The sequence below is a fragment of the Eubalaena glacialis genome, chromosome 12 (assembly GCF_028564815.1).
Source record: "Eubalaena glacialis isolate mEubGla1 chromosome 12, mEubGla1.1.hap2.+ XY, whole genome shotgun sequence".
Lineage (NCBI taxonomy): Eukaryota > Metazoa > Chordata > Mammalia > Artiodactyla > Balaenidae > Eubalaena > Eubalaena glacialis.
Window position 1 is genome coordinate 105,651,920 of NC_083727.1, and position 16,083 is coordinate 105,668,002.

The 16,083-nt window shown below is 38.8% G+C and overlaps 1 protein-coding gene across 5 annotated transcripts in view; it reads left to right on the forward strand.

Moving 5' to 3' along the window:
- Positions 1–16,083, forward strand: part of LOC133102019 (cytochrome b5 reductase 4) — an 86,946-nt gene that overhangs the window by 33,996 nt on the left and 36,867 nt on the right. For 4 of the 5 annotated variants that reach the window (XM_061206932.1, XM_061206934.1, XM_061206935.1 and 1 more), the window contains exons 5-6: positions 12,716–12,745; positions 14,918–14,978. In XM_061206932.1, the coding sequence (XP_061062915.1) occupies positions 12,716–12,745; positions 14,918–14,978 (91 nt within the window). The remainder of the gene's footprint in view (positions 1–12,715; positions 12,746–14,917; positions 14,979–16,083) is intronic. The other variant, XM_061206933.1, reaches the window with a different exon arrangement.

Here is a 16,083-nt window from a genome sequence, read left to right on the forward strand (position 1 = left end):
AAACAATGTACATACCTTAATTTAAAGACACTTTGTTACTGAGAAAAGCTAACCATCATCTGAGCCTTCAGAGAGTCATAATCTTTTTGCTGGTGGAGGGTCTTGCCTTGATGCTGATGGCTGCTGACTGAGCAGGGTGGTGGCTGCTGAAATTGGGGTAGCCGTGGCAACTTCTTAAGATAAGACAGCAGTGAAGTTTGCCACGTTGATTGATTCTTCCTTTCATGACGATTTTTCTGTAGAATGCAGACCTGTTTGGTAGCATTTTACCCACAGTAGAACTTCTTTCAAAATCAGTCAGTCCTCTCAAACGCTGCTGCTGCTTTATCAGCTAAGTTTCTGTAGTATTCTAAATTCTTTGTTGTCATTTCAACAATCTTAACAGCATCTGCACCAGGAGTAGATTCCGTCTCAGGAACCACTTTCTTTGCTCATCCATAAGAAGCAACTCCTCATCTGTTCAAGTTTTATCATGAAATTGTAGCAAGTCAGTCACATATTCAGGCTCCACCTCTAATTCCAGTTCTCTTGCTGTTTCTACCATGACTGCAATTACTTCCTCCACTGAGGTCCTGAACCCCTCAAAGTCATCCAGGAGGGTTAGAATCAACTTCTTCCAATCTCCTGTTAATGTTGATATTTTGACCTGTTCCCATGAATCAGGAATGTTCTTGATGGCATCTAGAATAGTGACTCTTTTCCAGAAGGTTTTCAATTGACTTTTCCCAGATGCATCAGAGGAGTCACTATCTGTGGCAGCTATAGCCTTACAAAATGTATTTTTTAAATAATAGGACTTGAAAGTCTAAATGACTCCTTGATCTACAAGGCGCAGAATGGATGTCGTGTCAGCAGGCGTGAAAACAACGTGAATCTCATTGAACATCTCCATCAGACATCCTGGGTGACCAGGTGCATTGTCAGTGAGCAGTAACATTTTGAAAGGAATCTTTCTTTTATGAGCAGTAGTTTTCAACAGTGGGGTTAAAATATTCAGTAAACCATGTTATAAACAGATGTGCTTTATTATTCCATTTATAGAGCACAGGCAGAGTAGATTTAACATAGTTCTTAAGGGCCCTAAGATTTTCAGAATGGTTAAGTGAGCCCTGGCTTCAACTTCAAGTCAGCAGCTGCATCAGCCCCTAACAAGAGAGTCAGCCTGTCCTTTGAAGCATTGAAGCCAGGCATTGACTTCTCCTCTCTAGCTATGAAGGTCCTAGATGGCATCTTCTTCCAGTAGAAGGCTGTTTCATCTACATTGAAAATCTGTTGTTTAGTGTAGCCACCTTCATTAATTATCTTCCTAGATCTTCTGGATAACATACTACAGCTTCTACATCAGCTCTTGCTGCTTCACTCTGAACTTTTATGTTATAGAGATGGCTTCTTTCCTTAAACCTCATGAACCAACCTCTGCTAGCTTCATACTTTTCTTCTGTACCTTCCTCTCCTCTCTCGACCTTCATAGAATTGAAAAGATTAGGGTCTTGCTCTGAATTAGGCTTTGGCTGAAGGGAATGTCGTGGCTGGTTTAATCTTCTGTCCAGATCACTAAAACTTTCTCCATGTCAGCAGTAAGGCTGTTTTGCTTTCCTGGAGTAGCACTTTTGATTTTCTTCAAGAACTTTCCCTTTGCATTCACACTTTGGCCGACTGTTTGGTATAAGAGGCCTAGCTTTCAGACTGTCTTGGCTTTTGACATGCCTTCCTCACTAAGCCTAATCATTTCTAGTTTTTGATTTAAAGTGAGAGTCGTGGGACTCTTCCATGCACTTGAACACTTCGAGGCCACTGTAGGGTTGTATTAATGGGCCTAATTTCAGATTGTTGTGTCTCAGGGAATAGGGAGGCCCAAGGAGAGGAAGAGAGATGGAGAAATGGCCAGTCGATGGAGCAGTCAGATCACACATATTTATAAATTGAATTTGCAGTCTTATGTGGGTGCAGTTTGTGGTGCCTCAAAATAATTACAATGGTAACATCAGGTCACTGCTCACAGATCACCATAACAAATACAATAATGATGAAAAACTTTGAAATATTACCAGAATTACCAAAACGTGCCCTAGAATCATGAAGCGAGCAAATGCGGTTGGAAAAACGGCACCAATAGACTTGCTCAATGCAGGATTGCCCCAAACCTTCAATTTTAAAAAACGCAGTATCCGTGAAGTGCAGTAAAGCAAAGCACAGTAAAACGAGGTCTGCGTGTATACCAAAAGCAAACTAGTTTGAACTTTAGTGTCTGGCAGTTCTTCCAAACCAGTTTACTTTTGTAAACAAATCCCTTTCTTCTCTTAATTGCTCCTGAGTTCACCTATTCACTGCCAGCAGGGGCCATGTTCTTTTTTTTTTTTTTAAGTTTTTAGTTTTATTTATTTATTTATTTAGTTAGTTATGGCTGTGTTGGGTCTTCGTTTCTGTGCGAGGGCTTTCTCCAGTTGTGGCAAGTGGGGGCCACTCTTCATCGCGGTGCGCGGGCCTCTCACCACCGCGGCCTCTCTTGTTGCGGAGCACAGGCTCCAGACGCGCAGGCTCAGTAGTTGTGGCTCACGGGCCTAGTTGCTCCGCGGCATGTGGGATCTTCCCAGACCAGGGCTCGAACCGGTGTCCCCTGCATTGGCAGGCGGATTCTCAACCACTGCGCCACCAGGGAAGCCCAGGGGCCATGTTCTTAATGAAAACTTCTGACTGACTAGTTTTACCTCATCCTGAACATTACATATCTTGTTTACACAGTCCGGTACTAAAGGTCGTGTGCTTCTCTGTAATACCGTTCAGCGTGGTCAGAAAGTGTGCCAGCTCCTTAGGTTTCTGTGTCATAGGAGACATGAAATTAATAAAAGGACTTTTCCGGTTTCCTTCCTTCCTTCCTGGAAATGAAAGACAGATCATCTTCAAAATGTTTCATCAAATACGACAAACACCGTTTGAAATGAGCAGATTCCACAAGGAAGTCCCCAGATATTTAATTAAAAAAAAAAAAAGGAGGGTGCTAGAAGCAGCAGTCCAGGATGATAAGCTCGTTCTGATGCCTTCATTTCCCCAAAGCACTTATCAGATACTTGGAACGTAGAGCCACATGGGAATTTTAATGGTCACATAGGAAATGGGAGACCGGATCTTGGGTCTGTAAAGGCAGGGAGTTGGAGCTGAGATCCCTGCCTGTGGCTTGACTCTTGAAGTCTATATGATCAGTGAAATGGGAAGGCTTGAAAAGAAATCTGTGCAACAACAAAGGGAGATGTCAGGATAGTCTGCCTTGACCTTGTTTATGAGGTGATGGAAGAGAGGAAAGAGAAATCTCTTTTGAGAATTTGTAACCACAGTCTTGCCCACGTAAGAGTTGGGAATTCAAATATATATACCACCTATGTGGTCTTAGAAACCTCAAACCGAGAAATAAGATGGTCTCCCATTACCGGTTTCCCTGCCTGCTTGGCAGATTTATGTACACATTTTTAATGGTGGAACAAACTTTCAACCTAAAACCCTTAAAATTCCCACAGGGACACATCACCAGTTATTAGTGTACAGTAGAAAAATTAAACAACACTTGAGGAAGCAAGTCAGCAGAAACAAAAGCAGAATTTCACCCCTTGGACTTTATTATTTGTATACAAGTAATTATAAAAATAATTATGAATAAAAATAATTATGTTTGAAGTGATTAGGAAAATAAGAATGAATTGGTAACATGAGTAAAGCAAGAGACTGCTAAAATAATCACGTAAAATTGAAAAAAAAATAGAACTCCTAGAAATGAAAAATGGAGCTGGTGAGATTAAAAAGTGCGTAGCATGAATAGTTAGAGTTTAGACGTAGTAGAAGAGTTGAGTGAACTGCCCGACTGAGCAGCAGACGTTGACCAGAACGTGGTGCATAGAAACAAAATGATAGAAAAATATGCAAGAGACGCGGAGGATAGAGCAATAAGATCTAACACTTGTCATCAGATTTCCAGAAGGAAGTAGTAGTGAGAATGAGGAAGAGGCAACATCTGAATGGCTGAGACTTTTCCAGAACTGGTAAATCACAGATCTCAGATTTAGCAAGTTCAGCAAATCCCCAATCAAGATAAATAAAAAGAAATCCACACATAGACTATTCATGGTAAAACTGCAGAACACCAAAGACAACAGCCAGAGAGAGATAGGTTTACTAACAAACCAGTGATTAGTAAATTGACAGCTAATTTACTAGTGTAATTTACTGGCTGTTACTGCTAATTTACTAGAACGTCAATAGGAGACAAAGAGAGCAGTATCTTGAAAGTTCTGAGGGAGAGCAACTGACAACCTAAAGTCATTCAGTTACAAGGATGAAATAAAGGTAGTTAAGACTAACAAAAACAAACAGATTTATGAAACCAAAATCAGAAGGGTTGAGGAAACTGGGATTTCTGACTAAATCCTAATGGTGAAGAACTAAACCATAATGAATATTCCTTCTCCTTCTCACCACCTGGTTCAGGGAAGTGCAAACATATTTCTTATCCAGAATGAGAAATGGACTCTGAGATACTGTGTATTCATAAATAAAAAGTTTCCTTTTTCACACTGTCTCTGGCCCTGGGATTGGTTCCTGAGGCTGCATGATCCGTAGAAAGAGCACAAGTTTCACAGAAACTAACATGGCTTCAGATCTCATCTCCGCCTCAAATTACACTCATAAGCTGTTGATCTTCAGCATCAGTTAACAGATCTGAGTGTTTTTGCTCAGCAGTGAAATGGGGTCTAAGAATGAAACATCTCAAAGTCATTGTGAGGATTAAATAATGTTTGCTAGCCACCTGATGCATTAGAAGCAACAGGTGGTGGGAATAGTAGAAGTGGTTATTGCTGTGGTGGCTACTTTTGCTCCTCTGCTCCTACAATACTGAGGCTGCTTACATTTTCTATTCCTTTGTATCCCTATAATTATCAGCATGTGTCTTACAATGGCTCTGCTTCTGGGAAAAATTAAGTATTATCATTATTATTGACAGGGCATGTGAGAACATGTTTATGAATCTCTGTTTCACTATAAAGCCTTTTTGGATTATAAGTGTTTTGCTAGGATGAAGCCAGTAGCAGGTAGTGATGTGAGAGAACTTGCAAGGCATTAGGAAGCAAAGACAAGAATTTTACAAATCAGCAAAGTTGTTGACTGCAAGTAAATGGATCGGGTTTTTTGGAACAGTAGAGACTTAAGATCCAGCAAGATACAGTCTGAACTCCAAGCTAACCAGAACTGGTAGATCATATAAAAGGGACAAAGTGGGGCTTCCCTGGTGGCGCAGTGGTTGAGAATCTGCCTGCCAATGCAGGGGACACGGGTTCGAACCCTGGTCTGGGAAGATCCCACATGCCGCGGAGCGGCTGGGCCCGTGAGCCGCAACTACTGAGCCTGCGCGTCTGGAGCCTGTGCTCCACAACAAGAGAGGCCACGACAGTGAGAGGCCCGCACACCGCGATGAAGAGTGGCCCCCGCTTGCCGCAACTAAAGAAAGCCCTCTCACAGAAACGAAGACCCAACACAGCCATGAATAAATGGATAAATAAATAAATAAATAAATAGTTAAAAAAAAAAAAAGGGGGACAAAGTAACTAAAGAGAAAGGTTTAATGTGTCAAGAATGTTCATGATAATTAAAGTGAATGTTGTTTTAACAGTACCTCCTGTGCCTTTCATCTACAGGCAGAGATTGATCCTTGAAGTCTGCTGGCGTGAGACTTAAGGATAGAAACTATTAGATGGGGTGACCATGTAATTGTCCAAACTGGGGCAGATTTGAGAATGAATGGAGCCTCTATTAATAGTTATCCTGAGACAACAGGGGGCAGGCAGTAAACTGTAACTGTAGCAAACTAGAGACTATGTTCACTCTACAACTAGAGCTTCTAGATGAAATGGGAACAGAGGTGTAAACAGAGATGAAGTGGGAATAGAGGATGAAAACAGATTAAGTAGGAATAGAGGATGAAAACAGAGACGAAGTGGGAACAGTAGGTGGAGACTTGCTGACATGAGGATTTATAGGGGGTTGTGGGGGTGATGGATATACTGAAGAGAAATGTTATATATGGGCTTCTTTCAATACGAGCTCCTTGACACCATCTTTTAGGTGGGGTGACCTGCCAGACCCCAGTGCAGGGAGGAGCCAGAAGTAGCATTTTGTAGGCATCCCCACAGCTGAGCAGTCCTGGGAGGACAGTTTTCCATTTATCTACTGGCTTCTAGGGTAGGAGTGGTATCTGGGAAGAACACAGAAGAGCTAACATTGTCAGAATATAAAACACATAATACTAGTGGGTCCTTATCAAGAGAAGAATCAGTGGGTTTTTTATAATCCTTTGTTTAAAAAGTATTGTGGTTTGTATTGTGCTTTAGAAAGATATCAATAATGAATAAAGGGAGAAACTTTGCTTGAAAAGGTGAGCTTCAGTTATTGATTATTTATGTGGAACACTTCATTCTCTGGCAAAGATGACAAATGTTCTTTTTGCCCTTTTTTTAGTCCTTTGCTGTCATTATTATAGCCACTGGCCACATGTGGCTGCTATTGAGTATGGAAATACTCTCCAAATTGAGATGTGCTACAAGCGTAAAATACTGCATTTCAAAATTTAGGATGAAAAAAAGAATGTAAAATATCTAATAACTTTACATTGATTACATGTTGAAATGACAAGATTCTGGATATGTTGCATTAAGTAAAAATATATTATTAAAATTAATTTGACCTGTTTCTTGGTACATTGTTAATGTGGTTATTAGAAAATTTTAAATTATATTTGTGGCTTGCATTATATTTCTTCTGGACAGCACTGTTCCAGATCATAAATGTACTCTTAAAATTTTAATATATTTTTTAAATAGTCACATTTTCTTTATATATATATATTTTTATTGAAATATAGTTGATTTACAATATTGTGTTAATTTCTGCTGTACAGAAAAGTGATTTAGTTATATATATACACACATACATACACATTCTTTTTTTAATATTCTTTTCCATTATGATTTATCATAGGATATTGAATATAGTTCTCTGTGCTGTACAGTAGGACCTTGTTGTTTATCCAGTTCTATATATAAAAGCTTCCATCTGCTAAACCCAACATCCACTCCATCCCTCCCCCACCCCCTCCCCCTTGGCAACCACCAGTCTGTTCTCTATGAGTCTTTTTCTGTTTCATAGATAGGTTCATTTGTGTCATATTTTAGATTCCACATATAAGTGATATCATGGTATTTGTCTTTCTTGTTCTGGCTTACTTCACTTAGTATGATAATCTCTAGGTCCATCCATGTTGCTGCAAATGGCATTATTTCATTCTTTTTTATGGCTGAGTAATATTCCATTGTATATATGTACCACATCTTCTTTATCCACTCATCTCTCGATGGATATTTAGGTTGTTTCCATGTCTTGGCTATTGTGAATAGTGCTGCTGTGAACATAGGGGTGCATGTATCTTTTTGAATTAGAGTTTTTTCCAGATACATGCCCAGCAGTGGGATTGCTGGATCATATGATAGGTCTACTGTTAGTTTTCTGAGAAACCTCCATACTGTTTTCCATAGTGGCTGCCCCAGTTTACATTCCTACCCACAGTATAGGAGGGTTCCCTTTTCTCCACATCCTCTCCTCTCCAGCATTCATTATTTGTAGAGTTTTTATTGATGGCCATTCTGTAAAATAGTCACATTTTCTTTTTTTTTTTTTTTAAATAACTTCTTTCTTTTTTTTTTTTTAAATTAGTTAATTTATTTATTTTATTTTTGGCTGTGTTGGGTCTTCGTTTCTGTGTGAGGGCTTCCTCTAGTTGCGGCAAGCGGGGGCCACTCTTCATCGCGGTGCGCGGGCCTCTCTCCGTGGCGGCCTCTCTTGTTGCGGAGCACAGGCTCCAGGCGCGCAGGCTCAGTAGTTGTGGCTCACGGGCCCAGTTGCTCGGCGGCATGTGGGATCTTCCCAGACCAGGGCTTGAACCCGTGTGCCCTGCATTAGCAGGCAGATTCTCAACCACTGCGCCACCAGGGAAGCCCAATAGTCACATTTTCTAATGGCATAGCCCAGTGTCAGGAATGTTTCTTCTTAATTTCTCATTGTTTTATCATGGCTTCTAATACTTTATGTTTTTAGTTTTCACAAGCACTTGCTGACTATAAAGCACTTAGAACCATAGATCAGTAGAATACTTTGGAGGTGGAAGAGGGATTTAGAGCTGTTCTAACACCCTCAGTTTAAAAGAGAAGATCCTGAGGCTTGTAGGTACATGTACCTTCCTTAAAGGCTACAGTTATTTACTAGGAGAAGCCCACCATTGAGAGAAATCCTGGGTGCTTCCTTTTGTAAGGCAGAAAATCACCTCATTAAAGTTATCCTCTTGCAAATAATGTATTTCTCTTTGGTATATGCCAGTGGTTCTTAACCTGGGTTGAGTTTGCTCCCCAGTGGACATTTGGCAATGTCTGGAGATGATTTGGTTGTCACAGCTGAACTAGATGCTACTGGCATTCCCGTGGGTAGAGGACAGGTCAGGGGTGCTGCTAAATACCCTACAAGGCACAGGATACACTCCCACGACGAAGAATCATCTGGCCCCAAATGTTCCTAGTGCTGACATGGAGAAACCCTCATATATGAATTAGTTTTTTATTCTTAAAAATGATGGTATTAGTGTCATCACTAATTGGGTGGGCTGGCTGCCAGCTGGGAGGTCAGCTTCTGTATAGTCAGTCAAAGTTCCCTCTTCTAGGAGCTACCGTTTCCTCATTGATAAAATGGGGACAGTTCAGGGCTCAAGTGGGTGGACAGAACACAAGCTCAGAGGCTCAGTATGGGGGAAGCAAGACAGTTACTAGTGGAGAGAAAGGGGTGGGTGTCATGATGAAGTAGACTTTACTGGCTGAGCAGATTTGCTTTCTCAGCCAGGCTGCATTCATTTGCTTTTGTGCTATAGGTCCCACTGTCTGAGTGATTCCTGCCAGAAAGATATAAGGGACAGGTAATTAAAAATGGGGGGTGAGAAGTCCCTGGTCAGGGGGCAGATGCAGGCCTGAGCAGGAAGTGGGTCTTGCTGTATGATTGTGACTGGCCAGTGTTTGGTTTAAGTTAGTATTTGTTTTGTTTTCAGAGAGAAATGATTGTTTTTAAAGTGTTGTTTTAAAAATATTTATTGATTGATTTATTTGGCCGTGTTGGGTCTTAGTTGCAGCACGCGGGATCTTTAGTTGCGGCATGTGGGATCGAACCCGGGCCCCCTGCATTGGGAGCATGGAATCTTAGCCACTGGACCACCAGGGAAGTCCTGAAAAATGATTTTTGAACATGTGTATATTTGTGTATAGGTAATACCAAATAAGGAAGGAGTGGTTAATCCCTCTGAGGATAGGACAAGAGTAGAAAATAACTAATAAATTGGAGAATTGAATAAAAAATGACAAGTATAGCCTTGAAAACAGAAAATACAAACTTCTAAAAATGCAGTATTTGCTGTGATTAGTTAAATGAATAGTGGAGAGAAAAACTGACCAGGAATAACTAACTATATACTCTGGTACTTTTAGAACTTTTTAATCCTGGAATTTTTCAGAGTATGTGTTTGAACTATTAAACCTTTATTTTAATTCTGCTGGTAGACTACTTCTAGGATAAGGAGTAAACTTCTGGGCCTTGAAGTTTGAGAGATGTACAAAATTTGAAGATGATTCAGAAGATACTTACAAAGATAAATTAAGGAGAGTAAAAGAGGATAGTTTAGAAATACATAAATTATTAAATTTTATAGAATTTGAGAAATGAGTTTATGACTTTGGAAACAAAACCAAGAATTAGGCCTCAGTTGTGTTATGAAGAGTTAGTTCTCTTTAGAGATGAGGAAGAATTTCTAGAGAAAAATGGTTATTAAACACATTGTAGAGAACCAGGGAGTCTTCTGGCCAGGCAAAGCAGTAAAGGGAACATGGAATGGTACACTTTGGATTTTGTGACTAAGATCCCTGGTAATAAGACGGAGGTTCTATCTGATGGTTACGTGACATCGGCCTTTTGGAGTGAGAAAGGAAGATGGGGTATGTAGCTACGGATAAATATGACATTCAGATATAAAAGTGCAGCGTTTGTCTTCCTAGAATGTTTTTGTTCAGGGCCTCCTGACAAATGCATACATATTTTCAAAATGTAGCTAAAATATTATTTCCTCAATGAAGTCCTTTCAAATTCCAAGTAGCAATGCCCTCCCTCATCCCTGTGCTTCCATACCACCTTCTATAGATCTCTTTTAAAACATTTATCATATCATATTGAAAAGACCATATTGAAGTTTTCAATTTAGTTCATTTAATTTTTTCAGTAATGCATTCACATGATTCCAGAATGAGAAGTGCCATGGTCATACCTTTGTCTCCCACCTACCCTTTTCCCTCCTGTGCACAGATGCAGGTAACCGTGTTATTGTGATCCTTCCAAATCATCTTTACGCATGTATAAGCAAACTGAACATATAGTCGTATTTTCCTAACTTTTTATCCAAAGGGTTTCATATTGTGTCACTATCCCTATTAAGATGATGGTCAACAGGTATTTGTTAAATGAATGAGTATACTAGTAAGACAGGGTTGGTTTGTTTGTTTGCTTGCTTGTTTTTTAACTTTCCTCATCCCAGGGGATCCTTCTGTGGCTCCACTTAGAAGAGGTAAACTAGATTGGGGTCACAATTAAAAATTGTCACCAGCCCTCTTACCAAAGAAGAGTTGAGTGCTGATAGATCACAGCTCCAGCCTTCTAAAGGACTCTGACCTTTCCAGAAAGCAGAGGCTCTGATCAGAGTAATGCAGTCTAACCAATATTATAAGAAGATGCAAATTTTCTTGGCCATGGAGCCAACCAAATGATGGAATTACTTATCAGGACAGAGTGTTAGATTTCTTGTTAGAGAGGAAAGTATCTCATGTGCCTAGAGTAACTCTGATGTAAATGTGCTTAATAGTAAAAAAAAATAGTCTCACTTATTTCTGTGACTCAGTTTTCAAAAAGAGTTGCAAAAGTACACTAGTGGAGTTTTAAAGATATTTTAGATCATTTAGGTAGATGTTCTCTTCCTACTGGTGCTTCTTGTATTAAAGAAAAAAAGACTCAGAAAAAAATGAATAACTTAGCAGGATCCATAAAGTTCAGACAGGTTCAAATCAATTCACATCAGACAGGAAGTAATCATATGAGATGACATATTTTTTCCCTAGAAACAAATTCCCTGGGGACAAGTTTTCAAAATCTGTGAGGGTCTTAGATAAAAACAAGTTGTTTTACATGATAAATGAGATTCATCAAACTGCCAACTATGTTGTACACTGAAACTAGGTTTAATTTACTTATGTTACTGTGAGTTTGCTATTTGTTCTAAGATATTGATAAAACAAATGATCACAACTGCAGTAGCAAAGACAGATGAAATTATATGAAAGTAAGTCAGCAAGCAGGGACATCAGTGATCCCTTGCAAACTAATGACTAGATTTTCATCTGGCAGTTGAAAAACAAAGCTCATTTTGAGGCATAATTTAAATGGTTTTTAGGTCCTGTGTCTTTTCAGAAAGTATTATCTCTCACAATGGCATGTTAAGAAAAATGGCACTTAGTTTCAGGGGAGATGAAGTTTAATCTTGGCTTTGCTGCTAAAGAGCTGTGGGGTTCATTCAAGTCCTGACCTCTGATTTTCAGCCTTAAATGAGGGGAGCGGATGATAATTTGGTGTATGTTGTTAAGATCCCTTTCAGCTATAAACTTATTTCGGTAAAAAGGGGAAAATAAAAAGAATGGTTATCTGACCTCCTTAATCATGGGTATTTTATAGCATGTGAGTGAAGTGGTAGTAATTATGGGATCTCTGGTTGATTGAAAATCAGAACATAAAAAAATTTGAAAGCTTTGATATACGTACTTTGGTTTCTTTTTCTACAAAACAAGATGATGTCACCTTAACAATTAATGTCTATCAATTTAGTTTACTACTTGAATATTTTGTGTTAGCTTGGCATTCTTTTTTTTTTTTTTTTTTAAACTCTGGCCACTTGCTGAGGGTTTTATTTTGACATATGGTTATAAAACTTGTGGTGATCAAAATATAATATAGATTTGTGAGCTGGCTGCCATCCTGAAAGAAAATACCCATTAAATTTTTTTCTGGCTTGTACCCCTAATGATTGATTGCACTGATATACAAGTGAAAGTCTTAACATATTTTCAGCATTTTGGCCATTTAAATTTGGAGTAATAATAATCATTTTAACTGCTCACCTAGATAGGAAAGATAATAAGGGTTATCTTATTATGGGTTAATATGTATGTTTCATATATAAAGTGTAATCTAATAAACTTCGGATAGTTTTGACTAATTTAGAATATGATGACAAGGACAAAACTTGGGTCTTTATGTGCTTTCTAAAGAAATTAACCAAGATATTAGAACAAAAATGTCCAAAGAAGGAGGAAAAAGCCCAGTGAAATGGTAGACAAACGCCTGCAGAAATGGCCTGCAGTCTTCAGAGATGAAATTTCTTACTTAAAGCATAGGCCATCTGTTTATCAGCCTTATTTCTCTCCTCAGGCCTCGGAAGAAAGCCCTTCAAGAAGAGGGCTGTTATCTTTAACTCAATAATATTAACCGATCTTCTCTCTGATGTTACAATATTCTTACCTAACTTTTTTTCTAAACCACTGTACAGACAATCATGAGGAAAAGAAACTCTTAAACGGTAAGTCATATACATTTATAGTAAAAAATGAATCATATTCACATGACTGTGTACAATATTGCCTCACAGAATTATTTGGGGTATTTAGATATTTTTTATACAAAGGATGTGTTTACTTGGCTAAGCTTAGAGGATTTGGCAGAGAACTTTGTAGATCCCTTATTGCAGCCCTCCTTTTTTTTTTATCTTTATATACTGATGTTTTTATTTTATAGGATAGATTTTTTTCAGGAGTGTAATTACTGTTTACATTCTTTTTATATATATATCTTTACTGGAGTATAATTGCTTTACAATGTTGTTAGTTTCTGCTGTACAACAAAGTGAATCAGCCATATGCATACATATATCTCCCCATATGCCCTCCCTCTTGAGCCTCCCTCCCACCCTCCCTTTCCCACCCCTCTAGGGGGTCACAAAGCATCGAACAGCCCTGACTCTTACCATAGTCCCTTCTATAACATCCCTGAACATGTGTTCATCTGCCCTCAGCTTGAATACTCATCGTGACTAGGAGTTCCACCCTCAGAGGCCAGGCTGAACGTGTCCCTCCCTCAGGCGTGGGGTGCTCTTCCAGTGTCTACACAGATGCTGAGCAGCCAGCCTATTAATCTCCCCTCCTCTGGGCTCGGCGGCTCTGGCTTCCTCAGCCGTTCAGTATGACTTGGAATTATGACTGACACTGCCACTAACCCACCAAAAAAGTTTGGTATGACACTTACGAAATGCACGGGGCTACTCTGACTGAACCGTGTTACTAATGTATGTTTAAAAATTGGGGTTTTTTTCTCCCTGTTTGCACAAGAAAGTTATAGAAATTCAGCTAATAAGCTGGATTGCCAAATGAATTACCTTTTCTTTTTTAACTAGAAAAGATTGTCTTATTGTAGACTACTTTATGCAATTTGTGATGTAACACCTGAAGTTGTTTGTCTGATAGTATCACTGATAGTATCTTTGGAGCTCTTCCGTGTTCTCAGAGTTTTCGAAAACAACGAGAAAACCAGAGCCTTGAAAATGCGATGTTGAGGACTTCCCTGGTGGTGCAGTGGTTAAGAATCCTCCTGCCAATGCAGGGGACACGGGTTCGAGCCCTGGTCCGGGAAGATCCCACATGCCGCGGAGCAACTAAGCCCGTGAGCCACAGCTACTGAGCCTGTGCTCTAGAGCTCATGAGCCACAGCTGCTGAAGCCTGTGTGCCTAGAGCCCGTGATCCGCAACAAGAGAAGCCACCGCAATGAGAAGCCCGTGCACCACAACAAAGAGTAGCCCCTGCTCACCACAACTAGAGAAAGCCCGCATGCAGCAACGAAGACCCAATGCAGCCAAAAATAAATTAAAAATTAAATCTTTAAAAAAATAAAAATAAAAATATAAAATTTGATGCTGGGGCACATCCACAAGAATGTCTAAAATGAAAAAAGACAGAATACCACGTGTCAGCAAGGTGGTGGAGCAGCAGGGCTCCCACACACTTCTGGTAGAAAGTGTAAATTGGTACGACCACTTCGGAAGACTGTTCAGCAGTATTTACTAACGCTAAACATACACATGTCCTATATACCTACCAGAAATGTAGATGGATGCTCTTTAAGAATGTATATGTACATGCGCAAGAACATTTATAACAGCACTGTACGTAATAGCTAAAAACTGCCCAAATGTCCATCAACAGGAGAATGAATAGATTCCGGTATATGGTATGTTCATACAGTGTAGTAATACTCAGTAATAAAAAGGAACAAACTGCTGATGCATTCAGCATCCTGGATAAAATCTCAGAAAGCTCCAGACCTGATTTATTGTTTACTATTAATCATGCTGATTTGACATGAACTGAAACGTCTATAGAGCTGGACCAAAAAAGCCAGACCAAAAGAGAACATATTTTATGATTCCATTTTTTATAAAGGCCAAATGCAGGCAAAAACTAATCATGATGTTAAAAGAATAGTGGTTACCCTTGGGGGAGGGGCGCTGAGTGGAAGGGGGCACAGGGAGGTGCTGACTACAAGAGTATGTTTTACTTATGAAAATCCATTGAGTAGTACATTTATGACTTGTGTCCTTTTATAATAGTTCAATAAGAAGTTTACTGAAAAGATGAGGGAAAAAAAGAAAAATGCTACATAGATGAACTGTAGCTATTTTGTTTGTTTTTCTTTGTGAAGGCATGCTTCCCAAGAGCCAAGTGACAGATCCACTTGCCAAAGAAGGGCCTAGTTCTCCAAGGTATGCATTCTTGTTTTACTTTTTTAAAGCTTAATCAGTTCGACACCAAAATATATACATTAAAAAAATGGCTCTAAGTTTGATTTATTGCTTATTATGTTAATTATGTTTCTTTGACCCTAGAACTGTAGTGCCTCATTTATCAGGCATTGTTGGAGAATGAGCTGTTCCATAAATATGAATTTTTAACATAACTGAAGTTTAACCCATTTTAAACACCACAACTTTAAAAAAGAACTATTCAGAACTATTTTTTCTGATTATAAAATATACATTCATGGTAGAAAACTTGGAAAATACAGAGAAATACAAAAGAAAGTGATAAAATCAGTTGTAATCCCATCAACCCTGGATATAGACTCTTAATATTTGGTTTATTCCACACAGTTTATTCATGTCATACCTATTTCCATACTATTCTATTTTGATAATACGGTGTTACAGTATATTCTGTGATCAATTTCCTATGTCATGAAAGATTCTGCAAAAGCATTTTTTGTCTGTATTCTATCATATGATGGAAATTGATCATAGAAATCCATAATTTATTCAACTATTCTATTTTTTGTGTGTCTAGTTTGCTTTATCAGTTTTTAATGGAAATCCTTCAAAATGTATTGTACCCTGTCTTAGTAAATTAAGCAATCCATGTATATTTTTGTTAATGATATTTCAGATGCCCTTAGGGTTATGTGTGTTATTTGTAGTCTTTCTTTTACCACCTTTCCCCCTATTGTGAGTCTATAACAGCAGCTTCCGGCTGTACTTGCTATACCTGTTAAATTATTTCATATTCAATTTTAAGTTAAGGGCCTCAGGATACCTCCTAGCATTCACATTGGGGGCCTGTATACAGGTAGTCAGTGCAAAAACAGAATCAATTTGATCAATAGCTATTACAAAACCGAAGACTTAGTTTTTCCTTAAGTTTTTACTGTTGACCATTAAACATCCTTGGTGAGTTAATTTCTTGAGGAGTAATAATATATTTGTGACAGGGAGGAGTGAAGGTAATAAGCATGTCGATTTTGTCATGCTTCTTCAGAAAACATGTTGTGTTATTGCTCTGATAAAAGGAATTTTAGATGTGTAACCTTTATAAAAA